General features: G+C 48.3%; 1 protein-coding gene across 3 annotated transcripts in view; it reads right to left on the bottom strand.

Moving 5' to 3' along the window:
* ZNF831 (zinc finger protein 831) overlaps positions 1-27622 on the bottom strand; it is a 111606-nt gene that overhangs the window by 57280 nt on the left and 26704 nt on the right. For 2 of the 3 annotated variants that reach the window (XM_032257146.1, XM_032257147.1), the window contains exons 2-3: positions 5058-8807; positions 3812-3951 (exon numbers count right to left, since the gene is read on the bottom strand). In XM_032257146.1, the coding sequence (XP_032113037.1) occupies positions 3812-3951; positions 5058-8771 (3854 nt within the window). In that variant the 5' untranslated portion in view covers positions 8772-8807. Of the gene's footprint in view, positions 1-3811; positions 3952-5057; positions 8808-9084; positions 9248-27622 lie in introns of all 3 variants that reach the window. The other variant, XM_032257145.1, reaches the window with a different exon arrangement.

The raw sequence follows: 27622 nt of genomic DNA on the forward strand, positions 1-27622 counted from the left end.
AGGCCAGTTGTTCTGCTTCTTGAGGAGGTATGGCTATGCATTTGAGGCCAGCCTGTGCAACAGAAAAAAAAAAAAAAAAAAAGACAAGTAATAGACTTGGAAACGTATTTGCAGTATACATAACAGGCAAAACATACAGATCTAGGATATATACAGGATCCTATAAATCATATTCATCACTTTAAAAATCACAATCATAGGAAGCTTATGAATGAAGGGCAAACTGTCACTCATGAATGAGACACTCTACAGCAATCAGAATGGATGAATTTGATCTGTATGTCCTGACATGATGAGATCTTCAAAAACACAATGTGGACCTTAAAAATCAAACTGAAGAATGATAAAAGTATGATACGTTTATATGTACTTTAAAGATACAAAACATACCATATATTACTGGTGATTTGCAAAGTATGAAAACAGATTGATACGATTGGTGCCAAATATATAAAACAACATAATTATCTTTTTTTCTTTTCTATATATTCTTATATAACATATAAGGTAATACTTTATATGCAGTCTATTCCCACAATGCCACTTTACTTAGAAGAGAACCAATACTCTTATACATGAACTTTATCATTTTCTGTGAGCTAAGGACTATAGAGCATCTCTGCTACAGTATCTCATTTTCTGTAGAACATCAAGACAACTGAAGTGAAAGTGGGAAAATGAATCAAGAAGTAGTCTTCCTTCTTGAGGAGAGAACACAAGAGTTAGATGGCTGATAGACAAATGGATGGATGGACGGAAGATAGATATGTGGGTGGGTAAGCAGATGGATGGATAAATAGCTACAAACACATGTGTGGGTGGGTGAATAATAGTGTGGTAGGCAGAATAATATCTCCCCTCAAAGACATCCATACCTTCACGGTCGTGATGTTTTTTTCTGAGACAGGGGAGCCAGTCATGTGAGGAGCAAGAGGTGGAGAGTGCAGGTGGAGGTGCAGGGACTAGCAGGTGCAAAGGCCTTGAAGCTGGAATTCACTCAAAAGATGGTCATGAACCAACAAAAGGATCAATGATGAATGAATCATGATTGACCAATAAATGTTTGTGGACATAAAAAGCTCAACAGCTTCCTCCTCATTTCACCCAGCCAGGGGTTCTTGGTTAGAGCTTCAAGTCCTTGTTCAGACCCCTCCTTCTTCTGCAATGCCCCTGCTCCCTCCTGTACCCATCCATGGACTCTTACTGTGATTTGTTGAGTGGAGATGCAGTCTATTCTCACAAGACCCACTATTGAGACCAAAATTTGCAAACTCAAATGCTATAGGGGCCAGGCAGATAGCATAACTGAAAGAGGCTGGCTGAGGGTAAGCCAATAGGATAGGCGAGCTAGAGGGCACAGTGGAGAGCCCTGCTCTCACCTGTGGCCCCTGCTCATCTCCAGCTGGCTGTTGCCATGCAAGGAGGCAGGGCCAGTGTCTTCAAAGCTTCCCATGTTTCAAGAAAAGTTAGAAATCCAGATTTTTGTGAGAAATCTTTTCCTCTAATTATGTGGGTGGTAAGGGTCAAAAATTTTAGAACACTTGGCCTAACAAGGTTCTTACATGCACTGTGTTTGGCCCAAGAGCTGCTAGTGAGTTTGCAAGATGTCCTGGAGAGATATCTCCAATTCTGGATTAAGAAAGTTTCCCCAGCCATCTCTAGGTGTGGGCACCAGGTGCATAGAAGATGCATGGTAAATATTTGTCAAATTAGTCAAGCTGAAGTCTTGGGAAAGTGGGAGCTGTTTGTGAGGCATCCTACCCTCTTCCCCTCCCCACGTCTTCCTGATGATGCCTGGATACTTCAGGCTCATCAGTTGCCAGTCAGATGTAATTGAGTGCTTCCTCCTTGTTGGTGACATACTGGGGAGGACCAGCAACCATGGGCCAATGTCCCTTAGTTCCCAGAGACCCACATGCAGCTCCTCCATCTGAATGCAATGCGTTCCCCTTTCCCTGAGAACAGCATTTCAATTTTCCTTTGGAAGACTATCCTTCCCACACCACCAAATTTGGGCCAGGGCTGATAATGAGGCTTGGAGGCCCCGATTACACAGGCCGGAGGGGGGTCTTCTTTTGTTCAGACTACCTTAAGTTGGGCTTCTGTCTTAGGACCCTGAGTGATGAGAAAGGAGGGATGTTGAAAAGGAAAGCCCCACTCCTCCAAGCCTGCTCTGGGGGTCAGGCCAGCACCATCACCTGGCTGTGTCAGAAACGCAGAATCTCAGGCACTGCAAGACAAATCTAGAAAATGCCAGGCCACTAGACTGCCCAGGACAGGCTGGGGTGCACCAAGACAAGCCACCAGTTGGCACACAGGCTATGGAAAGAGACTGATTGGTTCAAATCTGGGTCCTTAGGGAGGTCATCTAAGCTCTCTGTGCCACCATTTCCTCATGAGAAAAATGGGGCTAATAATACGATCCACATTGTGGGCAGTACCTGGTGGGATCTCCTGAAACAATCCCTGCCAGAAAGTGATTAGGGAAAGCCTGGCACGCAGCAAGTGCTCCATAACGTTGGCTCTGGACACATGGTCCCGGCAGACCATTGATAGAGGTGGGACGGGGAGCCAGAAGAGAAGAGGACAACTCTAGCCTCTGAGGGCCTGAGCAGCTACAGGGGAAAGTTAGGAATTTGGATAGCCCCTTGAAGAATATCCAGGCTTTGGATAAATTACTGACAGGCCGGGTGCAGTGGCTCACACCTATAATCCCAGCACTTTGGGAGGTCAAGGTGAGAGGATGGCTGAGGCCAAGAGTTCGAGATCAGCCTGGGCAACATGGCAAAACCCCATCTCTACTAAAAATGAAAACAAAAAACAAAAAAATCCATAGCCAGGTGTGGTGGCCCATGCCTGTAGTCCCAGCTACTCAGAAGGCTGAAGCAGGCAAATCGCTTGAACCCCAAATGCAGAGGTTACAGTGAGCCAAGATTGTGCCACTGCCCTCCAGCCTGGGCAACAGAGTGAGACTCCATCCCAAAAAAAAAAAAAAAAAAAAAAAGGATTGACAGTCTAGGAGTCGAATGCTGAGAGCTGAGGTGTGGAGCATGTATGCATCAGGGATCTGGGATTAGAGTGTGGATTAAAGAATGGGGTTAGGGTGGAGGGGAAGCAGGAGAGGAGGAGGTCACAGGGAAAATGAGGGGAAAAGAGGGCAAGGGTTGGCTAGAGAATCTGCTTTTTAACTTGTATGCAATGCACAGCCTGACAGGTTTTGAGCAAAGGAGAAAGACAATCCAAGAAAGACACAATGACTGAGCAGCAGGAAGATCCGAAGGTCCTCCTGTTCATTAGCAGTGGACACAAGCATGCACATACCGCAAGGAAAAGACTGGAAGGGCACACTCCTGAATGTTCTTGGTAATTATCTCTGCGTGGTGAGATTACTAGGATGTTTTATTGTCTTCTCTTTGCTCATCTGTATTGTCTAATTTTTCTGCAAAGGACATTCATTGCTTGCATAATTAAGAAAGCAATAAAACCTGTAAATAATTAACACACTGTCTCTTCAGGACTTAAGTTGAATGGATGTGTTTTCGATGCAATTATTTCAAAGATTTGCTGGATTCCTGGCCTTAGAAAGGTGCCATCGAAAAACACACAGGCATTGGGTTGTAAGGGGCGGGGGGACTAACGGGGAAACAAATTCAGTTCTTTAATCACGAAACTCTAAACCCTAGGAAACAGGAACTCTTTCTCTGGAGCACACAGATACCTTTTGAATCCCATCCTAAGTTCTTCTTGAGGTTTTGCAAAATTATGAGCTGAGGGTATGTGTGGAAATGACAGAGGTGGCCACTCACCCTACCTTTTAGGGTTGATCCTCAATTTTCTCTGCCTGCTGTTCCCATGAGACATCTTTGTCCTCCTACGAGGCAGGCCTTTCTTCCGCTGTGGCTCAGACACCTGGTCCTGGGACATCACCCCTGAGACTGTTGGGTAGGGGAGCTGAAAATACCAAGCATGATGGCATCACATTACTCCAAGTCCTCATGATGAGGACAACTCAGAAGCGTTCTCTCTCTGCAGACAGGATGCCTGTCTTCAGAAATCAAAACAAATACTGCATTGCTAAGTGGTCTGAGCCAACCAGGCAACTCAGAGCATTCCTGGACAGAACCTCCTGAAACCCACCTGGGCTCGACCACAGAGGAAAGCCTATGCCATCAGTGTTAACTGGATGCCAAAGAACACGGTAACCAGCTCCTTTATTCTCCCTAACCCCACCTCTCTGGGAGCCCTCACACCTCTGGGGCCCTCCTGATTTACCTGCTATTCTTGAGATGAAACAGCACTCCCCACAACTCTTAGTTTCACCTAGGGACAGCTGAACAACCTGCAAGGCTCTGGTTTCCAGGCCTTTGTCACTGTCCACAAGGGTTAAATTAGAGCTGAGCCTCCAGGACTGTCCTCAGTGGCGTGGCCCAAGCTACCCCAAAGCAGAACGAAGCCCTCAGTCATCACAACCAGGTGCGTGAACTCCATCTCAAGATGAAGCTATGCTTTATTTCATCACCAAGTGAGAACACCCGTGAGCATCCACCACATTCCCCCTTTTATCTCTGCTCCCAGGAACCTCAGAGGGAGGTCTGAGTCCAATCGACAGTAATTCCTTCTCCAGTATCCCCGGTGTAAGGACCCTCTCAATTATTGGGAGTCTATCTCTCAGTAAGGCTTCCTGCTTTCTAATCTCAGCATGATCCAGAGAGCCACCTCTGATGGAGCGTTTCATTTTACTTTTCGCCTGTCACCAGGAAGCTCAGGAAAATTTTACATTTGATTATAGAGAATATCTCACCCAGTGTCTCAAGTACAATAATTCTTTCCTGTGGAATTCTTGTTTTCCACCACTCTGTTTTGGTTTGCATTTGGGCCTTTATTCTTTCCTGCCGTGTATGTGGCATCCCCAGCCTCCCGGAGGAACAAGCAAGCAGACATAGAGAACAGCAGACGCTACATGGGATGGCTTCACACTTCCCTCCCTCACGACAGGTCCTGCGGGCTAATGACCTGCTCCCTCAACCCCGGGCCCCGGGGGCAAAGCCCAGCTTTACCTTGAACATCTGCACCGGCTCTCCTCCTCCAGGGCTTGTCCGGGTCCATCCTCCACTGCTCCCAGGAGGGCCGTCCGGACCCTCATCCTGGAGGCCGCTGCCAGGAAAGTGCAGCGCCAAGTACACAGATGCCGCCTTTGCTGTCTGCTCCGCAGGCAGAGGGACGCTGCGGCTCAGGCAACACCATGTGAGCCTCGGCTCGGCCTTCAGCGAGGGAAAGGGGCTGTGGAGGCTGTGGATGTCGTGGCTCCGGGATGTCCCTGAGTGGGAAGACAGGGCCAGCTCTGGCCAACCTGAGGCCACACCCTGAGGCCGAGTGAGGGCAGTGAGGAAGGAGCCAGGCTGGAGGGAGGAACACGGGTCAGGCCCTGCCAGTGACTCTGAAGGAGGGTCTTCTGGGGCATTCTCAGGAGGCTCCCCCACCTCCCAGCTGGGTACCCAGAGATTTGGGACATCCCCAGAGGGCCTAGCCCTTGCCAAAGTGCTGCCCATGCGGAGGCGACAGATATGGTGGCTGTCACCCTCCAGGTCCTGGACGAAATGGGCCTCACACGTTGGGGTAGGCTGGGAGAAGGTGGTCTCCCTTGGAGCCCCTGAGGCTGAGACATGCGACGCCCTGGCTGCTGGCCTGCTAGTAGCCATCCTGTCTCCCTTGTCCGCTCCCACCTGTGCCCCTTTTCTCCCATCCCATGGCCTGGAACAGCTGGGGTCCTCCAGGATGCTGTGTGCCTCACCTGGGGAGAGGCCTGAGGCTGGGCTGGGAGGCAGAGAGGTCCCCAGTCCTGACCCAACAAAAGATGCCCGTTCCTCAGGCCACCCACTGCTGCAGAGAGTGTCCTGGCTGTGCCTGGGTCCCCCCGGAACAGGCAGTGGTGTGGGGGTCTCTGCCTGAGGTAAACTGAGGAGGTACTTAGGGGGAAAGGCATTGCCTGCCAGGGCAGGGAGGATTCTAGAAGCCAGAGGTGGAGTGGGCAGCGGGGGCTGCTCCCCGGGGCCTGGGGCTGCAGGACGCGGTGGGGGAGCCTTGTCCCTCAGCCCAACCCTCTTCGGGGCAACAGAAGCAGCAGCCAAGGAGTCTCCAGAGGACTCCAGAGGCTCGTCCACTGGCCCGGCACTCTCCTTTGAGCCCCCTGGCACCTCCCCAGGGTCAGCATCCTGCTTGTGAAATGGCAGAGAGGCAGCCTGCGTGGGCCCACGTGGGCTCTCTGCACCCACAGGCTCCGGTTCCTCCTGGCTGTGCAGGTCCTCCACTTTCAGCTTCTTCCTCTCCGAGGGGAGCTTGTCCTCTCCAGAGCTGCTGCTGGGCCATCTTAGGACAGTCTGGGCCCACAGGCAGGTCTCCTGAACATTCCCCCCACCTCCTTCCAGCTTGGGGTCTGGCAAAACTGGCCTGGGGGCTTCTAGGTCACCCCCTTTGAGGGAGCCAGGTGCTGGGGGCAGCTGCCACCCCAATTCCAGCCTCCCATTTGGAGAGAGCAGGGGGCTCCTACTGCCTGAACAGGGACTGTCTCTGCCGCCGGATGCGGGGGATGACACAGCCTCTTCCAACCTGGGTCGGTTACCATCTCCTGTCCTGGCTACTGTCTCCCCATGCTTAGGGAGCTCAGTCACCAAAGAGGCCTCCACGGCAGGTGGATTTCCCCAAGGCTCTGGCGTGACCCCCGTGGATATGTCCTCATGGACAAGGGTCCTCCTGTCTTGGGTGGGGACTGTGCCCAAGCTCCCTGCTGCCATTTTCTGCAGAGGAAGGCCCAATTCTGCCCCACTGCCCACTCCCACCTCCCTGGTTTTCTTGCCTCCATGGGGACTGGCTTTCATTTTCTGGTAGATCCTTTTGAATGTCTCATCCCCGTACACCTGCCACTTCTCCTGGGAGAACATCTTCAGCCTCCTCTGGCCGCACTTCCTGCCGCCGGCCCTGCCCTTGCTGGCCACGGCCTCCCGCGCAGCAGTTCTCTTTGCCCCCTTGTCTTCTTCAGGCACCGGGGCGTCTCCAGCGGGGGTGCCTGGCAGGTCCTCCACGGCGGCCTGTCTGACCAGGGCCCGAGGGTGCCCGGGGACATCAGCTGAGCTCAGCCCCAAGCGGCAACCCAGGCGGGCTGGGCCGGGCCTGGGGCTCAGAGGCTTCTGCGTCCTTGGCCAGGGATCCCGGGGCTCCAGGGGCTCCAGCCACGTCCTGGAGCCCTCGACGAAGGGCAGCGAGTTGCTCCTGGTGACGGGGACACATTCCACGGTGGTGGAGAGCTGAGTGGGGATGGAGTGGAAGAAGAGGGGCCGAGACTTGTCAGGGGTCGTCCAGGTGGAGCACGTGGGGCTCAGGGCCCTCCAACGGCCCGGCTCCAGCGCACGGATGTCAAAGTGGAAGGAGTCCTTGTAGGTGTAGGGCGTGGGCAGGTCGATGCTGCCCTGTTTGGACAGCCCGGTCTTCCGGGGCCGCACGTTGTCCAGCTGGGCATCGTCCATCACCGCCTGGTTGTGGGAGATGAGCCGCGAGATGCGCTCCTCCAGCCGCCTCTTCTCCAGCTCCAGGCCGGCTCCTCGCGCCCCGGGCTCGGACCCCGCGCTCCCCGGCCCTGCACCCAGGCCGCCTTCGCCCTCGGACTCGGCACTGTGCTCCGAGAGGCTGTGCAGGGGGCTGCAGGGCGCGGGCGGCTGTTCTGCGCTGTCGGAGCGCGACAGGTACCCGGAGTCTGTGCTCTCACACTTTCGCAGCCGGCCCTCGGGGGCCTTGGCATCCCAGGACTTCTCGGCGGCCGTCGCCTGCTGCCGCTGCAGGGCGAACGGCTTCCCGGCCGTCTGGGACTTCTGCTCCGGCAACTTGCGCCAGGGCTGCCTGCCGGCTGCGGGGAGCCAGGTTAACGCCGTGGGGGCAGAGTCCCAAGGAGCGCCTCTGTCGGCAAATGCGGACCCTGAACAGGGAACAGCCTCAGTCTTCACATCCAGGTTCTTGGCAACAAGGGGCACGCGGGCGCCGGGAGAAAGGGGTCTCTCCGAGGCCCCTTCGCGCATCCCCTGGCTCTTGTTCTCGCCCTTGCCGTCTGCTCCTGGGGGCTCTCCGGCCTTGTCCCCTTCCTCCAGGAGGCCACCTCCAGGCCCCTCAGACTCGGAGGACAGCCGGGAGTTGTTGAGGTGCGTCTGCGTCCGCCTGTGCTTGTAGAGATTGCTCTGGGTCTTAAAGGCGATGCCGCAGGTAGCGCACGGGAAGGGCCTCTCGCCTGTGTGGGAGCGGATGTGCTTCTCCAGAACACTGGGCTTCAGGCAGTCGCGGCCACAGTGCGGGCACAGGTACTTGCCAGCATTCCGCACCTTGCCTGGGCTACCCAGCGCCGGCCCCAGGCCCGGCGACAGGACAGGCAGAGTGCCCACAATGTTCACTGTCAGCGTAGGGGCCACCGGCTTCCCCACCTGGGTGGGGCCAGGCCCTTCAGGCTGCAGCACCGGGCTGAGGATTAACGGCACGGTGCCTCCATCCAGGCTGCCTGTCACGAGGGGGGCGCGCGGCTGGAGGCCCCCCGGCGGCACCGTGTGGTACAGTGGGATGGGCAGGGCCTTTAGGAACACAGTGGGGGCCAAGCCCTGCTCTGGCGGCAGGAGGACAGGGCCCAGGGTCAGGTGAGGTGACGCCTGGCCACCTGGGGCCCCTGGAGGGCCAGGAGTGGGAGCTGGCTGGTCCCTGGCAGGAGGGGCAGGGCAGGTGGGTTCTGGAGCCTCCATTCCACATCATCTGGACGGCCCAGGATGCTGGACAACCTGCAGAAGACAAGCGCACTTTACCACGGGTACCTCTTCTCTCTCCTTATGCAGTCAATCTTCCCTACCTGTACCAAGCACTTCACCCCACCGAAGCCTGACAATCCTCCAAGAATGTCCTCTCATCCCAAGGGAGAAAAGGGAAAGCAGAGGCTCAGAGAGCAGAAGTAACTTGTGCAAGCTCACATGTAGCAAAGCGGGATTTGGACCCAGATCTGTCTGAATCCTGCCTCTTACTTAACATGCCACCTACACAGGTCCACCGCAGGTTCATCACCATCATCCCTGGGCACCAGCACAGTGCCCCATGCAGAGGAGGCACTCAGAAAATGTGCTGACTTCATGAAAAAATCATGCAGCTTGTCAAGGTCCTCCAAGTTCACAGTGATTCCGTGCACCTGGGCAAATCCCTTTTCTTCTCTGGGACTCAGTTTCCAGATCTGCAAAATGGACAGGAAATCAGGGCCTTCCCACTCTGAGGTTTTGAGTCTCTGCTGCAGGATGAAGACAGTAAGAAAAAAACCGACCCAAAAAAAGGCTTGCCAGATTTAGCAAACAAAAATCCAAGACTCCCAGTTAAATCTGATAAACAATGCATAGTTCTTTAGTATGAGTATGTCCCAAGTATTGCATGAGAATTACTTTCAGTAAAAGTATGTCCCACATCTCACATGCGCCGTGCTTATACTGAGACACGGAGCACTGAGTATCTGAAATTCAAGTGTAGCTGGGCATCCTGTATTTGATCTGGTGACACGACCAGGAAAGAGCATTTCCTCAGCCTCAAGACAAGACTTAGGTCTCTGCTCAAAGGTGGGGCTTCCAAAGCCCCTCCAGATTGAGTTAGGACAAACTGGTTCCCTCTAAGCCAGGAGGAGTCACTTGGCAAATGCTAGGGTAGGGGGCAAGAGAGGTCCAGCTGTGCTCTTCATATCACAAAGGAAAAGCCAGGTGCAAGAATGAAATTCTGGACTGGCCCGTGACTAGAGAATCAGAGGTCCTCAGATCCTTTTTCTACAGACACCCATCCCCAAGGAGCTCCATAAGCACACTTCACCCATGCCCAGCTCCATTCCCCAAGGAAACGATCCACATTCCAGATGTTAGCAGCAAGGTGTTCTAAGCAGGGTGTCATAGTAGTGGCATGGCTGGGCATGGTGGTTCACACCTGTAATCCCAGCACTTTGGGAGGCCAAGGCGGGTGGATCACCTGAGGTCAGGAGTTTGAGGTCAGCCTAGCCAACACAGTGAAACCCTGTCTCTACTAAAAATACAAAAATTAGCTGGGCATGGTGGCAGGAGCCTGTAGTCCCAGCTACTTAGGAGGCTGAGGCAGGAAAATTACTTGAACCGGCGAGGTGGAGGTTGCAGTGAGCCAAGATCACACCACTGCACTCCAGCCTGGGTAACAGAGTGAAACTCTGTCTCAAAAAATAAATATATAAAAATAAATAAATTTTTTAAATAGGAGTAGTGGCACACTGAGCAGCTACAGCATTTATGCTGGCTCAAGAGAGCAGATGGTTAAAGTTTCAAAAATTGTGCAAGCCAGTTGTGAAACACAGCCATAATTAAAATATACATGATATAAGCTTACAATTAAATAATGTTAAAAACAAATAAATGACAACTGGATAATTCAAAATTGACACAGACCTAAATGTAAGCCCTAAAATTATAAAACTCTTAAAAGACAAAGGATTAAAATTTCATAACTTCTTTGAATTTAGCAATGGATTTTTAAACATGACACCAAAAGCACATGCAGCAAAAGAAAAATAAATGTGACTTCAAAGTTTAAAACTTTGGTTCATCGAAGGACACTTTCAAGAAAGTGAAAAGGTGATCCACAGAATGGGAGAAAGTATTTGCAAATCATATGCATGATATATCCATATATAAAGAACTCTTACAATGCAACAACAAAAGACAACACAATTTTTTTTTTTTTTTGAAGCAGAGTCTCACTCTGTTGCCCAGGTTGGAGTGCAATGGCATGATCTCAGTTCACTGCAACCTCCACCTCCCATGTTCAAGTGATTCTCGTGCCTCAGCTGCCCGAGTAGCTGGGACTACAGGCATGCTGTAGTCCAGTCAATTTTTGTAAAATTAGCCACACCTAGTTAATTTTTGTAAAAACCCAATTTAAAAATGAGCAGAGGACTTGAATAGATTTTTTTCTCCAAATGCCCAAAAAGCATATAAAAAGATGCTTTATACCATCAGTGTTAGGGAAATGTAAATCAGAACCGCAGTGAGCTAGGACTTCATACCAACCATGGCAAAAGTAAATAATAATAATAAACTAATAAGCAATAAAATAAGAAGTGTTGGTGAGGGCGTGGAGAATCTAGAACCCGTAAACATGGCTGGTGGGGATATAAAATGATGCAGCCACTTTAAAAACAATTGGGTTGTTCCTCAAAAAGTTAGCCATGGTATCACCATGTGATCCAATAACTCTACTCCTAGGTATATACCCAAGAGAACTGAAAGCAGGTGTTCACACCAAAACTTGTACATGCATGTTCATAGTAGCTTTATTCAAAATAGCCAAAAGAGAAAAATGATGCAAATGTCCACCAGCTAATGAGTGCACAGACAAAGGGCAACACACAGTACAGTGGAGTCGTGCATATTCAGCCGTCAGAAGCAATGAAGAACGTGCACATGCTACGACAGGGATCCACCTTGAAAACGTCATGCTAAGTGAAAGATGCCAGACACAAAAAATCACGTTTTATGATTGCATTTGTAGGAAGAACCTGGAATTATAGTGATTGCCAGAGGAAGGGGAGGATGGGGAATGAGGAGGGGGAGGATGGGGAACGAGGAGGGGGAGGACGGGGAACGAGGAGGGGGAGGACGGGGAATGAGGAGGGGGAGGACGGGGAATGAGGAGGGGGAGGACGGGGAACGAGGAGGGGGAGGACGGGGAACGAGCCTTTAACTGGGTGCAGCGTTTCCTTTTGGGGTGATGAAAATGTTTTGGAACTAGATAGAGGTGGCAGTTGCATAAAACTGTAAATGTACTAAATGCTGTAGAATTGTACACTTTAAAATAGTTAAAATGATGAATTTAACGTTATGTGAATTTTACATCAACTTTAAAAAGGTACTGCCTCAATTTTTAAAAAAGGTATTGTCTTCATGGAGCAAATGTACTCAATTTTTTAAAGTACTTTGGGCTGCTACAACAAATATACTCTAGACTGGGTGGCTTAAATGACAAGTATTTATTTCACACAGCTCTGGAGACTGGAAGTCCAAGATCAAGTCCAATTACAAGACAGGTTCAGTGCCTGGCGAGGGCCTGCATCCGGCTTCCCCGATGGCCATCTTCTTGCTGGTCTCACATCATGGAGACCCCAGTGGAGCTCTCTGGGATCCCCTTTATAAGGCACTCGTTCCATTTGTGAGGGCTCCACATCATGACCTGACCACCTTGCAAAGGCCCCACCTCCTAATACCACCACATGGGGAGCGAGGATTTTACATGTGAATTTGGAGGTGCGGGGAAGAAACATCCAGTTCCTACCAGCTCCTACATACTCAGAGCTCACCACCTGCTAAAGATTCTATGGCACCTTCCATTCTCAGGGATCTTGGGGCCATTTATGTGGAATGTACTGGTGTGGTGGGAATGCTCCCTGGCAGTATGGAGCTCCCTGGCAGTGTGGAACGTCACACCTCCGGCTCTTCCCAACCTCAGCGTCAGTAGTGTCATGTTCACAGCCTGAACTGGCCACAGTGGAAGCCCTGACACAAGAATCGGCAAATGCTATAAGTCAGTCCTTTTTTTTTTTCACCCTGAAACTGGCTTCAACATTTACCTGCACACCATGAGCAGAAGGGAGGACCCAGAAGACCACTGCAACTACACTCTGTCCCTCTCCTAAATCTCGGTCTCATGAATCTCACGGCAGCACGTCGTCTGCAAGAGCCCCTGGCGTCCAAACAATCTGAGACATGATAATTTTTTAAGGAGAGATGGAAAGGCAGGAACCTTTGGAGATGAGTAGGTGGCTACCAGAATGGATAAGAGCTAATAGGAATGGAAGATAAAGGATTACCTCAAGACACAGCAACCTTTCTACTAGCTGAGAATTTCGGAAACCTCCCCAGGAGATCAGTAGGCCTGAGTTCCTTCCCTGCTTAACCATCTTGCTAGTGGGTGGCCCTGAGACTGTTTCCTTGGCTCTAAGAATAGTGGCATTGGGGCAGAGCCACCGGGAGGATCAGGTGAAATAAATTATGTGAAAACACCAAGTGCTGTGCCCAGCACAGAATAAGAGCTCCATTTATTTCAGTTTTCAATGATGTGCCATAATATTTTGAACTATTAACTACTGAATCCTCCCCCACCTGTCTTCCTCCTACCCCTTGTCTCTTCCCCCATCCGTCAGCTCAGCAGTCTCTATGCATCGCCTCTAGCAAGGGATGCTGTCTCTGGGTGGGTTCCTGAGAAAAGGATTCTGATCCAAGTATTTTATTTGGGAGGTGATCCCAGGAAATACTCGTAGGGAAATGAGAAAGCTGGATGAGAAGGAAGCTATAAATGTCCAGCAAGTCCCTACTGTGGGTGACTGGAGCTTAATCCCACCAGGGGACACCAGGAGATCGCGTAGAACACGCATCCCGGGGCGAGGGAGCTGCTGGCATCAGGGCTGCCTCTGGGAGCAGCTGTGACTTGGTGTTTCCAGCCACATGTGAATGCTGTGGCCGCAGGGAGCCATCGGACGCAGAAGTGCTACCTGCAGTTGGCTCTGAAATGCTGAGTTGGGGCACAGATGGGCAGGGCTTGTGTCTGTTCCTGTGGCAGAAACTCAGTAAAGGCATTTTAATTCCAAAAGCCCTAAACCCTAAGGAAACTGGATGAGTACGAGCCTCTTGTCCTGATCCCCTGGTTCTAATGGTCGTGGGTGGGGAGGTCGTGGAAGAGAGGAAGGGAGGAGTCAGTCCCTCCAGCTCCTGCCTCAGTGGCAATTCCTGCTCCATTCCTCAGGGAAATCTGGAAACAGGGTGCCAGGATGCAGAGCATCAATAGCCTAGAGCACATGTGTAGGCAGGAGGACGAGGCACACACAGAGTTCTCACCACAGGACAAACTCCAGAGCACCCAGGAGGGCCCTGAAGTGGCCGGGAAAACGGGGCCAAATTGAGGAGGTTACCACCTGAGAGGTTTCTCAGTGGGGGTTCTGCTTGAGGAGCTGAGGGTCAAGTGTCATGTGCCCCACACACACTTTAGCCCAATCCAGGGGTAGGGGGAGGAGGAAAAGGAGCCCAGAACTGACTGCCATAGAGTGGGAGGCTTGGGGCTTCAAAATAGAAAGGCAGGAAAAGAGCGCTCCATTTCTGACACACCTGCCGCGATGATCATTCTGTGCTCTCTGCAGCCTGTTCTGTGATCACAGCAAAATTGACGCCTTTGAGGAACAGCTGATCCCTGCCGGCAAGATGACAGCTGACTAACGCTTTCCTCCAGAGAGATGGCACTTTTCTCAGGAACACTTCAAAAGGCTGCAGATAATTTTGCTCACTCTGAATCATGGAGATGGCAAGTCCTATTGTCCCCACTGGACTGATGGGGAAGCCAAGGGCCGGGGCTGGGAAGGCGGCACACCGGAAGGCTTACCTCTTCATATAAGTAAAGGAAGGTTCCAGGACAGCCCCTTGGTCACCTGGACTGAATGCCAAGTCCTCGCCCTGTCGCCATCCCCAGACTCCCGCCTGCAGGGAACTTGGCGCATCCCTCATCTGCCACGTGTGCAGCTCCCCACCTCCTCCCAATTTCCCCTCACAAATAGTCATAGCTTTTGGTGCAAATATGCAGCTTGATGGAGGAAAGGGGAACAAAAAGGTGAAAGAAACTTGAAGAGAAGAAGTGACAATTTCTCAAGCCCTCCTTCGCAGAAGCAACCCATAAATGAGCCTGGGCAAAGAGAGAACATGAAAATGCCATAAGTAGGTTTTTAGAATTTACACGTAGGGTCCTGAAAGCGAAGGCCACGGACAAGTTAATAATACTATTGTTAGACACGTTAGGCAGATAGAACTTGGGCGCTAAGACGGCTGGTGTAGTTACAAGTTTCCCAAACTTCTGGTCATCCTGGACTACCATCACTTACTCTGCCACATATGGGGACCACTTACACTCTTACCCAGTCCCCACCCTGCCTTTCAGAGCCTCGTGGCTGGAACACTGTTACTTTAAAAGGGATGTAAGCAATGTGAATGTACTTCGTGCCACTGAACTATATGCTTCACAATGGTTAAGGTGTTATAGTTTATGCATGTTTTACCACAATTTTCAAAAAGTTAAAAAAAAAAAAACATGGGAGGAAGGGAAACTATATCATTTCCCAGTGAGTTGAAACTGACATTCACACACAAAGCAGCACACTGATGTCTGCAGCAACTGTATCTGTAATTGCAAAAACTTGGAAGTGAGCAAGATGTTCTTCAGTAAACAAACATCAGTAAACACACATCCAGACAGTGGAATATTATTCACTGATCAAAAGGAATAAGCTAGCAAGCCACAAAGACATAGAGGAATCTTAAATGCATGTTCCTCAGTGAAAGAAGCCAATATGAAAAGACTTCATATTGTGTGGTTCCAACTGCATGACATTCTGGAAAAGGCAAAGCTATGGAGACCCTGAAAAGATCAGGGGTTACCAGGGATTAGGGAAGGAAGGGATGAAGAGGTGGGTGGAGTGAAAGGGACTGTTCTGATCCTGAAATGCCAGATATGTGTCACTGTACAGCTGTAAAAACCCATGGAACGTGCAATACCAAGAGAGAACCCTTGTGTAGACTACGGACTTCAGCGTCTATCAGTTGGTTCACCAACGCACTACGTCAAGCAAGATGTATCAGGGAAAACAGGCTGAAAGTGGCGGATGGGGACTCTCTGTACTTTCTCCTCAATTTTCTACAAACCTCAAACTACTCTTAAAAATTGTCTATCAACTTCAAAAAAAAATTTTTAATTGAAAGTTTTTAAAAAGAGATATGAAAAGATATTTATCCTCGCCAGCCTAGAAATGCAGGCTATAAACCATGATGTCATGTTTTGCCTATTGCAGGAACCAGGAAGCCAAAAGAAATAAATACTTGTAATAACTGGGCATAAAAGGGGGGGCACTAAATAAATCATCACCAAAAAGAGATGATCATTTTTCCCAAAGAACCATGAAAACAAATTCCTATTACATTTTTTAAAATTTGTCTCTGTGGGCTACTGTGTATGATCACACACACCTGAGTGTTATGGTCCTATACTTCAAGAAGCACCTCCCTTAACTTACAGTCTTCACCCGATACATTCTTGACCTAGATCCCATACCTCCAAGGCTGTAGCAACATGCTCCCTGGTCCTCTGGTACCCAGCCAGGTTTGCCCAAAGGGAAGGTGCTGGAAAGTCAGAGGCAGGAGGGTAAGGTCAGGCCTGGCTCCAAGGTGGCCTTTGTCCCTCTACTTAGGGACAGACTTTTGCTACGTAGGCCTCTCTGGGGTAGGTAACAATCTCCCACTGCTGCCAGCCCTCAGGTGCCCCAACGTCCCAGAACCAGGCCCACACTTTGTAAATGGCCCCCCTTTTAGACTCCTCTCCGTCATCTGCCCACTTTTATGTGCATCTAGGCCAGCCAGGACCCAAAGTGAAATTACAACTTACCTTAGGAGCACAGGTGAATGTTCCCAGAGAGCAGGAGCAGCCGTAAGTTTTGTCAGATTCCAGAAGGGTCGGAAAGGGTCTCTGAGGGTGGGAGTGGCTGGTTAGAAACAACACCTTTCTGAAAGCAGGGGAGGCTGCCTGCTTCCTGTCAGGGCCAAATCCATGTTAGTTCCCACTGTGACTTCAGCCAAATTAATTCTGTTTAGTGATGAAATATGTTTTGCCTAAACAATTACAATAACGGAGCAGGCCAGAAGAGAGTTTACAAACAAACGCACAGTGTGCAGAAAGCTTAGGCAAGTTGGATCAGAGGAGTGTCTCCTGCAATTGCCTAATTTTCATACACAAATGACATGGTTTCCCTGTAGATGGTCAATTGGCTACAGATGTGTGGAGGAAGAAGCCTGCTGTCAGGTTGGCTTTGGCAAGTCAGAGGTGCTGCTAGCTGTGCTCAGTCCTCCCCGTCCCCTGTCTTCTTGATGGAAGAAGAAAAAAGCCTGGGTTTTGCCACTTTCTCCTTCCCGGTGAGGCTCAGCAAGTTCCTTAACTTCAGGATTTTCATTTGTAAAATGGAGATAACGAGGATTAAACAGATGCTACCTACAAGCACTGATCACAGCATAATGCAAAATGGGAAGAATCTGCTGAAAACTATTCAGATAATTTTCTCTTTTTCTTTTTCCCAAGCCCATCAGCGTTACCTTGATTCACCTGAGACATCTGCGTAAGCTGTGCAGCTTCACAGCACCAGGAGCGGACCTTTATGTGACACCATGTGCAGGCCATGGGCCCAAGGCCTTTACATGCCCTAAGCCATCTAATCCACACAGCAGGGAGGTGCTGTTATTATTTTAACAAGAGGAATAAGGTGCTGAGAGATGGAGGGATTCACCCAAAATCAAGGAGCTGAGAAGGATATTCCTTCTAGTGAAGGAAGACAAAACAGGGAAGCCTAAGCTGGCATGAGGAATAAGATGTCCGTGAAGGACCTCTTCAAGGAGAACTACAAACCACTGCTCAAGGAAATAAGGACACAAACAAATGGAAAAGCATTCCATGCTCATGGAAAGGAAGAATCAATATCGTGAAAATGGCCATACTGCCCAAAGTAATTTGTAGATTCAATGCTATTCCCATCAAGCTAACAGTGACTTTTTTCACATAATTAGAAAACACTACTTTAAATTTCATATGGAACCTAAAAAAAAAAAGCCAGTATAGCCAAAACAATCATAAGCAAAAAGAACAAAGCTGGAGGCATCACACTACCTGACTTCAAACTATACTACAAGGCTGCAGTAATCAAAAGAGCATGGTACTGATACCAAAACAAATATATAGACCAAACATATGGACCAACAGAACAGAGACCTCAGAAATAATATCACACATCTACAGCCATCTGATCTTTGACAAACCTGACAAAAACAAGCAATGGGGAAAGAACTCCCCATTTAATAAATGGTGCTGGGAAAACTGGCTAGCCATATGCAGAAAACAGAAACTGGACCCCCTTCCTTACACCTTATACAAAAATTAACTCAAGATGGATTAAAGACTTAAATGTAAAACCCAAAACCACAAAAACCCTAGAAGAAAACCTAGGCAAAACCATTCAAGACATAGGCATGGGGAAAGACTTCATCACTAAAACACCAAAACAATAGCAACAAAAGCCAAAATAGACAAATGGGATCTAATCAAACTAAAGAGCTTCTGCACAGCAAAAGAAACTAACAACAGAGTGAACAGGCAACCTACAGAACGGGAGAAAACTTTTGCAAGCTACGCATCTAACAAAGGTCTAATATCCAGAATCTACAAGGAACTTAAACAAATTTACAAGAAAAAAACAAGCCCATCAAACAGTGGGTGAAGGATATAAACAGACACTTCTCAAAATAATACATTTATGTGGCCAACAAACATATGAAAAAAAGATCATCATCACTGATCATTAGAGAAATGCAAATCAAAACCACAATGAGATACCATCTCATGCCAGTTAGAATGGCAATTATTTAAAAAAAAAAAGCAGATGCTGGCAAGGCTGTGGAGAAATAGGACCACTTTTACACTGTTGGTGAGAGTATAAATTAGTTCAACCATTGTGGAAGACAGTGTGGTGATTCCTCGAGGATCTAGAACCAGAAATACCATTTGACTTAGCAACCCCATTACTGGGTATATACCCAAAGGATTATAAATCATTCTACTGTAAAGATACCTGCGCATGTATGTTTATTGCAGCACAATATACAATAGCAAAGGCTTGGAGCCAACCCAAATGCCTATCAATAATAGACTGAATAAAGAAAATGCAACACATGTATACTATGGAATATGATGCAGACATAAAAAAGGATGAATTCGTGTCCTTTGCAGGGACATAGATGAAGCTGGAAGCCATCATTTTCAGCAAACTAACACAAGAACAGAAAACCAAACACCACATATTCTCACGCATAAGTAGGAGCTGAACAATGAGAACACATGGACACAGGGAGGGAGAGCATTAGGGTAAACACTTAATGCATGTGGGACTTAAGACCTAGATGATGGGTTGATAGGTGCAGCAAACCACCATGGCACATGTATACCTATGTAATAAACCTGCATGTTCTGCACATGTATCCCAGAACTTAAAGTAAAAAAGATTTCTTGTATGATGATCATCTTCACTGGAGCCTGGGAGTTTGAGATCAGCCTGGGCAACATAGTGAAACCCTTATCTCTATAAAAAGTAATTAGGTGGACATGGTGGTGCATGCCTGTGGTCCCAGCTACTCAGGAGGCTGAGGTGGGAGGATTGCTTGAGCCAAGGAGGTTGAGGCTACAGTGAACCAGGATTGCACCACTGCACTCCATCCTGGGCGAGAGTGACACTGTCTCAAAATAAAATAAAATACAATGATCACCTAGAGAGCTAGATATTGTTTATGAGAGTGAAGAGTTTTTCAAAATTACCTTCACTGTTTAATGTTTCACATTCCAAGGAGGAAGGACCTGCACCCAGAACTTTCCTGTAGAGAAGATGCCCCTCTAACAGTGGCACAGCAAAGATATGGGCCTAGCGGCCTGATCGGTGAGGGCAGCTTTATGTAAGGGAAGTGCAGTGGGCTGAATTGTATTCTCCAAAACAGCATCCAAGTCTTGCCCCTGCTACCTGTGAATGGGACCTTATTTGGAAATAGGGTCTTTGCAGGTATCATGAAGTTAAGGATCTCAAGATGGCGTCACACTGGGTTTAGTGGGGTCCCTAAATCCAATGATTGATGGTGTCCTTATAAGAAAAGGAGAGGATGTAGGGAGGAGGCCACGTGAAGACCCGCACAAGGACAGAGGCAGAGATTGGGGCAATGCAGCCACAAGCCAGGGAATGCCTAGAGCCACCAGGAACTGAAAGAGGCCAGGAAGGACCCCCTCACCTCCACCCCCAGAGCTTTAGAGGGAGGGTAGCCCTGCAGACACCTTTATTTCAGACCACTGGTCTCCTGTACTGTAAGAATCAATTCTACTGCTGTGAGCCCCCTAGGGTATGGTCATTTGTTACTGCAGGCTCAGGAAACAAATCCAGGACGTGAAAGGAAGCCCTGCCCTTCTCCTAGTGCTGGACGGTAGGAGAAGGGGATGGGTGTGGAGGAGGAAGGCAAGTGGGAGGGTCAGGCTTCAACCAGGGCAGGAGCACGTATAAGTGAGGGTAACACCAGGGGCTGCCCCCAACTTCTCATTGATGGACTCTCTAAGGAGTCATCCTCACAGGCTGTCCATGTATGACCTGGTGTGAGGCATACTTGGGCAGTGGGGACCCCAGGGCTGCACTGTCCTGAGCCACCGTGGTCTTCCCATGACGTGAACAGAGTCTGTCGTGGAGCTCGCGGGGTGCCAGGGCAGGGGCAACTAGTGGGAAGAGTCTCTCTGTAATGAGGGGTCCAGGCTGGACCCCCCTCTTCAAGTCCTTCATGCTGGGGGTGGAGGATGGATAAAAGGATACAGCAGCTGAGGACATAAGGAGACTGGGTGTTTATTTCACTTGCTCTGCAGAGTGTTTAAAACAGAGCAGGCTCTGGGGGAAGACCCACATCCCACCATCCACTTCCACGTCCTGTGACTTAGATGGGATGCACCGCCTCCCTGGGACTCGGTTTTCTTGTTTGCAAAATGGAAAAACATTGACACCTCCCCAATGGCATCCTGTGATACTCAAATGAACTGGAAACATGCCTGGCCCAAAGCAAAAGCCTAATGGAATCAATAAATACATGTTTTCTCTTCCCCTCCCACTAATCTTAGAGAAGTCTGATCACCTATGGCAAAGTAATGTTTTCTTTTAGTATATCGAAGTTATAGATTGAGTTATTAACACATTTTTTTTCAAACCATGAGGCTCTTTCTGAACCATTATACTGAATGACTGCATAATATCAATCATTGGCCCAGGATGGCCCAGGGCCCTGCACACTACCTGGCACATAGCAGGTGTTCAATAAATGTTTGTTGAGTGAATGAATTATATCCTTAGATAAGACTATAAAGAAATGGCCTGACTTTGGTAAGAGCTGTTTCAGCGCCATGTCAGGGTCAGTGAGAGCTTAAAGTGGATGACATTCCCAGCTCCTGCTTCCCAAATTACCACATCTGAGATACAGGGAAGACATTTTTAGGTGAAACTCCTCTGAAGACGTTCCTCACTTATTTGAGCCAAGCCATGCTGCTCTCGTCTACGATTTCTCAGAAATTCCCAAAGGTTTATATATCAGAGCCCCTTCACCTGCAAATTTAATTTATTTGAATTCAACCTCACAGGTTGCCCAAGAAAAGAAAATCACAATTTGTATCACTTGGTCATGCTTTTGGCTGTCAACTCAACCATGCCCAAGTGAAAGGAGGGGGCTTGAAGCCCTGGTTCCCTTAAGCGGGCTCAGCCCCACATGGCCCTCACAGCTACTGCTAAACACGATTCCAGTGTTTGCAGTATTCTGGGGACAACAGATGCCAAAAACACAAGCTTCTCGCTGCATCTGTTGATTAAACAAGGAAACAAGACAAAATTCAAAACCAAAAGAAAAACTGGCTGAGTTGGAAGTCCTGAGAAGTACTGTGAGCAGACTGAGAGAACAGCACCCCTTCTCCACGCCTCTGTTGCTGCAGCCTTTGCAAGGGCACTTTGCTACTCCTCCCATCAAGATCTGGAGACAATTTCTCCACTGCTCAACTCTGGGCAACACCCTGTGGCATTAGTGATGGTGTGCCTCGGTCCCAAGAAGCTTGCATGCTTCTGCTCTACCTCTGTCATGAGAACAAGCCCAGGGGAGCCCCCAGGAGGATGAGAGAGCACATGGAGCTGAGCCGAGCAACCCCAGGCAAGACTCTCCTCGTCCAGCCAGTCCCCAACAGGCCAGGCAGCTGACCACAGACATACAAATCCAGCCACAACAAGAACCACCTAACTAAGCCCAGCCCAAAATACTGACTCCTAGAATCACAAACCAAATAAGCAGTTGTTATTCTAAGCCACGGCTTTATGGGTGGGTGTATTAGGCAGCTGAGGCAACTGAATAGCATGACATGCTGCCTAATAACATGATGCCTGCCTGAAGAATTTTAGGGTTAGTTTCGCCCCGTGGTGATTTTTGTCTAACCACCAGCCCTTATAGCCTATGACTCCACAGACAACCGACTTTTCCCAGAGCGCGTAACTGGAATGGACAATGATATCATCATCGAAAGGAGTCATTATTGTCTCACCCCTCTGGAAGTGGCACTGTGCTTTCACTGTCTCTGTATAACACCCAGTCTTTGACACTGCTCAGACCGGAGTTTCTTCTGCTTCCCTTCCGAGCCTACTTGTAGTCAGCTGGTCTCTCCCCTCTGCCTTGTCATCCATTTTTTTGAAGAGCCTAGACAGTCCAGATCTGCATTTTAACATATAGTAAAACTCTCTTCATCTGTTTGCTGGGTCAATCCAGCTCAAGCACTTGCATACGTTTTGACCCCTATTTTAGGTCCAAAGTGTTTGCTGGAATGCAAAATAAAGAGAAAGCAAGGCCACAGGATGCTGATGGTACAGCAGAACCCTCACTGGCTGAGAGAATGGGCACATGGAGCCTCCATTCTCCTTGGCTTAGAGGACACTGCAGGGTCTGCCTCTGGGTCTCACTAGCTGGGGGCTGTACGGTAGTGCTTGGGGCACCCGCATTAACAAAGCAGTAGGTTTTATTTAGTAAAATTTCAAACAAAAAGTGGTAGAATAAATTAACACTCTTCAGGATGACATGACATGGAGCATAGGACCATTGCAAAACCAAGGCAATTGTTCTAGTTTAGTTTTCACCTATTGAATATTTATTCATTCACTCAAATGTTTATTGAGCATCTACTACATGCCAGGTGCTGTTTTATGTACTAGAAGTTACAGGGTCCTGTTTTACCTGGGACTAGAGGGATTCCCAGAATGCAGGACTTTCCATTTTAGAACCAGGCAAGTTTAGGGCAAACTAGAATGAGTTGGTCTCCCTGGGTATAGTACATCAGTAAATAAAAGAGCTTATATTGTGAAACTTACATTCTAGTTAGGAAGACAGATAAGCAACAGGTTTTAAACATAAATTATATAATATATTGAAAAATGGTAAGTAACATGGAAAAAATACAGTAGGCTAAAGGGGGGTAGGAGCATGGTGGAGGAACATCAGAAGGGTCAAGAAGGGAGGGAGGAGTGCAATTTTAAATGAGATGGGGCAGGTGAGCATCCCTAACAAGAAGGTCAGCTCCGTAATACCCACTCTTTCACGTACTGGTGTACTATACGCAATTTCATCCTAGTTTGCCCTAGACTTACCTAGTTTTAACATGGGAACCTAGTGGTGGAATGAGCCATGCTGGTACCTGGGGTAAGAGTGTTTCCAGCAGTGCAAAGGCCAATGGAGGCAAACAGCCAGTGCAAAGGCCCCGAGACGGAATGCCTGGCATGTTTGCGCCATGACACACTGAATCTGGAGCAACTGCACCCACAGACACTAGCCTGCTCAACAGTATTTTTTAAAATTCTTTCTGGGCAAGTATTCTATTTCCCTGGGCCTTTGTTTTCTCATCTGCAAAATGGAGAGAACAATGTCTGGGTACATAATGACCTGAAATTATGGATACTAGAGATGCCATGCTTAGTTAAATGACAAGAGGTCTGTCTTTATTACTGCTGTGACTGCTACTCTCCTCCATGGCAAATGGAGAAAGCAAAGCCTAAAGCCTTATTGCCGGATAGAAGACAAAGCCAGCAGAAGGATGAGAACTGCCATCCAGGACTGCTCTCCTTCTGCCACTGAATGCCACTTTGAAGGTGACCTTTGCTGGCTGCCATGTGTGCCAAGGACAGCTCTTCCGAGTATGGACCTGGCTGTGTTGGAGGTTTATCTTGATTCCTCGTGACTTATAAAATAAAATGCTACATAGCACCACAATTTGCCATCGCTTAGCAGACTGTCAACAGATTTGTTTATGATGTGAAATAATGAATTCAGAATATTGCATTGGTGATGGTAATTATTTTACATAATTACAATAATTAGCCAGGAAAATAGCAAACAGATGCAACGCTGAATTCAAAGAAAGGGTAGGAAGAAGCATCCCAAATACTGACGTGATTCAGAACACTTTATGAGTTAACCCTACCTCTTAAACTGCCCATGTGGGAACTACAAGGTATGATTGGCACTCTTTGTAAATGGACACAGTGTACGCACTAAAGCAAAATGCACATGCATATTACAGGGGAATGGGGGGTTACTCATAAAAGCTATATCACTTAGGACCCAAGGCCATTCTATGGCTGCAGACTGAGAGGGGGCAAGAGATCATTTCCTCAAATTTCTCCATCTCTCAACAGGACGTTTTTTTTTTTAATTAAGGTGCAATTTACCTACAGTAAAATTCACCCTCTTAAGTGTATCGTTCTATGAATTTTGACAAGTAAATATAGTTCTGTAACAACCAACATAAGCAAAATGAAGAAGACCATCACCCCCCACATCATCCCTCCTCTCTCTGGTCAATCTCTTCCTCCACCTCCAGCCTCTGGCAACCACAGATCTGTTTTCTGTCCCTACAGGTTTGTCTTTTCCAGAATGTTCTATAAATGCAACCGCATATCATGTGGCTTTTTTGGTCTAGCTTCTTTCACTCAGGACGATACCTTTGAGAGCCATCCAAGTCCTACTTGACAGTGTGGGTATGCCACAGTGTGTTAATCCACTCCCTCTTTCTGTGGGAAGCAATAGCAAGGCATTCCTAGCTCTTCCAGACAGGGGAAATGTCAGTGAAGGCCTGGCAGGGAGCCTGTGCTACTATCCTTCCCAGGAGGTAACAGGACTTTTGAACGGGTACCAACAGAGGCTGAGTGGGGAACCTGGACTTCCACTCACTCACCTCTTCCCCAGCCAGAGCAGTGGTAAAGGAAGCCAGCTAACACAGAAGGGTCACTAAACCCAGACTCGTCACAAAATGCCCAAGTCTCAATTAAAAGTCACTTGTCATACCACGAACCAAGAAGACCTCAAACTGAATGAAAAAAGGCAATGCACAGATGCCAACACCAAGATGAAAGAGACGCTGGGATTCCCTGACAGCTGTGAAGCAGCCACCATGAATATGTTTCCATGAACACTTACAAATATGCTTGAAACAAAAAAAACATAGAAAGCCCCAGCAAAGACATCGAAGATGGGAAAAGAACACGTAGAAATAATGGGCTCCACAGCAAAATGGACAGGACAGAAAAAAAGAGTCCGTGAACTTGAAGATAGGACAAAAGAAATTACCCAATCTGGGCAACAGAAAGAAAACAGGATGGAAAAAAAAAATCAACAGCCTCAGGGATCCATGGCACTAACAAAAGGTCTAATATTCATGTCATTGGAGTCCGGGAAGGAGAAGAGAAATACGGGCTTAAAAAGTGCTCAAAGAGGTCGGGCGCGGTGGCTCAAGCCTGTAATCCCAGCACTTTGGGAGGCCGAGGTGGGTGGATCACGAGGTCAAGAGATCGAGACCATCCTGGTCAACATGGTGAAACCCCGTCTCTACTAAAAATACAAAAAATTAGCTGGGCATGGTGGCGTGTGCCTGTAATCCCAGCTACTCAGGAGGCTGAGGCAGGAGAATTGCCTGAACCCAGGAGGCGGAGGCTGCGGTGAGCCGAGATCGCGCCATTGCACTCCAGCCTGGGTAACATGAGTGAAACTCCGTCTCAAAAAAAAAAAAAAAAAAAAGTGCTCAAAGAAATAATGGTCAGGAGCTTCAATTTGGCAAAAGACATAAAGCTACAGGTTCAGGAAGCTGAGTGAGCCACCCCCCCCCTCTCCTCCAGGATAAACCCCAAGAAATCCACACCAAAATATGTCATAGTCAAACTTCTGAACTCTAAGGATAAAAAACATTGAAAGTGGCAAGTGACAAACAATGCCTTAGCTATAGAGAAGACAATTCTAATGAAAGCAGGGTTCTCATCAGAAACTTGGAGGCAAGCAGAAAAGGGCGTAATATTTTTCAAGGCTGATGGAAAGGAAGTGTCAACCCAAAATTTTATATCCAGTGAAAATATGAAAATATCCTCCTGGAATGAAGGGGAAATCAAGATATTCTCAAATAAATGGGAACAAAGAGTATCTGTCACCAGTAGGCCCACCCTCAAGGAATGAAAGTTCTCTAAACAGAAAGGAAGTAACAAAAGAGAAGAACTTGGAACGTCAGGAAGGAAAAAGAACAATGGAAAGAGTAAAAAAGTGGATAAAAACAACATCTCCTTTTGAGTTCTTTTGTCTGTTTGTTTTGAGACAGGGTCTTGCTTTGTCACCCAGGCTGGAGCGTACATACATGGATCAGTGGCACGTACCTGGATCACTGCAGCCCCAACCTCCTGGGCTCAAGCAATCCTCCGGCCCTGGACCCCCAAGTGAGCCACCACTCCTGGCCAGGTTTTCCTAATCATGTTTGGTGGTTGAAACAAAAATTATAACACTGTCTGATAACGGTTCTAAATGTATGTAGAAGAAATATTTAAGATAATTCTAAACGTGAGTGTACAGAGGTGAGATTTCTACTCTTCACTACAACTGGTAAAATAATAACACCAGCAGACTGTGATAAGACATATACATATATATATACACACACACATATACATACATACATGTATGTATAGTGATACCTAGAGCAACCATTATGTGGGGTATCTGAGAGAGCCAGCCTGAACTGCAGGCTGCAAAAGTGTTCCCTGGGCAGCCTACAGCCTTGGATCAGGGATAATCCATCTGCAGCCTTCCAGACAGGGAAGCTGAAGCCACGTGCAGCCAGCACTTAGCCTCCCGTGGCCAGAAGTCCACACAAAGTGGCCGTTTCCTCTGCAAGCCCCACTTCCTCTATGCACGTCACAAGCTCCAAAGCTTTCTATCTCGCTGGTGCCCAGGCTCCCAGATGCACACCCACATCTCTGCTTGTGCATGCTTGGCTTTTCAGCAGCACCCCAGAGGGTTGTCAGCTGTTTGCCTAGCAACTCTGCACAATCTCAAGTCTAGCTGAATCAGCCAGCTTCTCTGCTTTCTGGTGGCTAAAATCACAGCCTCTCCAATGAGACCCAAATGCCTTCCAAGTGTGTAGTTCCTTGAGTACTCTCCCTCAATCCCAGGGCACCCTATAGAGTTTCCTTGTGTCTTATAGTCACTCTTTCATTGTAACTAATCATTCCTGTGCTAAATTTCCCCTGCATAACCAACTGGGTGGTTTCTGTCTTCTGACTGGGCACAGACGTTTACAGAATCGGCACTGGGGATGGTCCCATTAATCCCTAACGATGGGATTTAGGGACTGATGTTGTTGTGCTTTTGGATGTGAGCACAGTGCCGAGCTCCTTGCCAATGAGAAACGTGACTCTTGTAACTTGTAATGTGCAACAGCATCACAATTAATCAAGCCACCACCTGTGGTCGATCGTGGCAAAGTGCCAATTTCAAGCATGTGCCTTGGAAGCTCAAGCGGCTTCTGTTCCTGCTGTATGGCAGGAATGATGACCATATGGGATGTAGCATGAAATGGATTTCTTTTTGTGTCCTTGAGCACTTACAGAGAGAAAATGACAAGCTCA

Source organism: Sapajus apella, unplaced genomic scaffold (genome assembly GCF_009761245.1).
Source record: "Sapajus apella isolate SASKATOON/1434 unplaced genomic scaffold, GSC_monkey_1.0 scaffold96, whole genome shotgun sequence".
Lineage (NCBI taxonomy): Eukaryota > Metazoa > Chordata > Mammalia > Primates > Cebidae > Sapajus > Sapajus apella.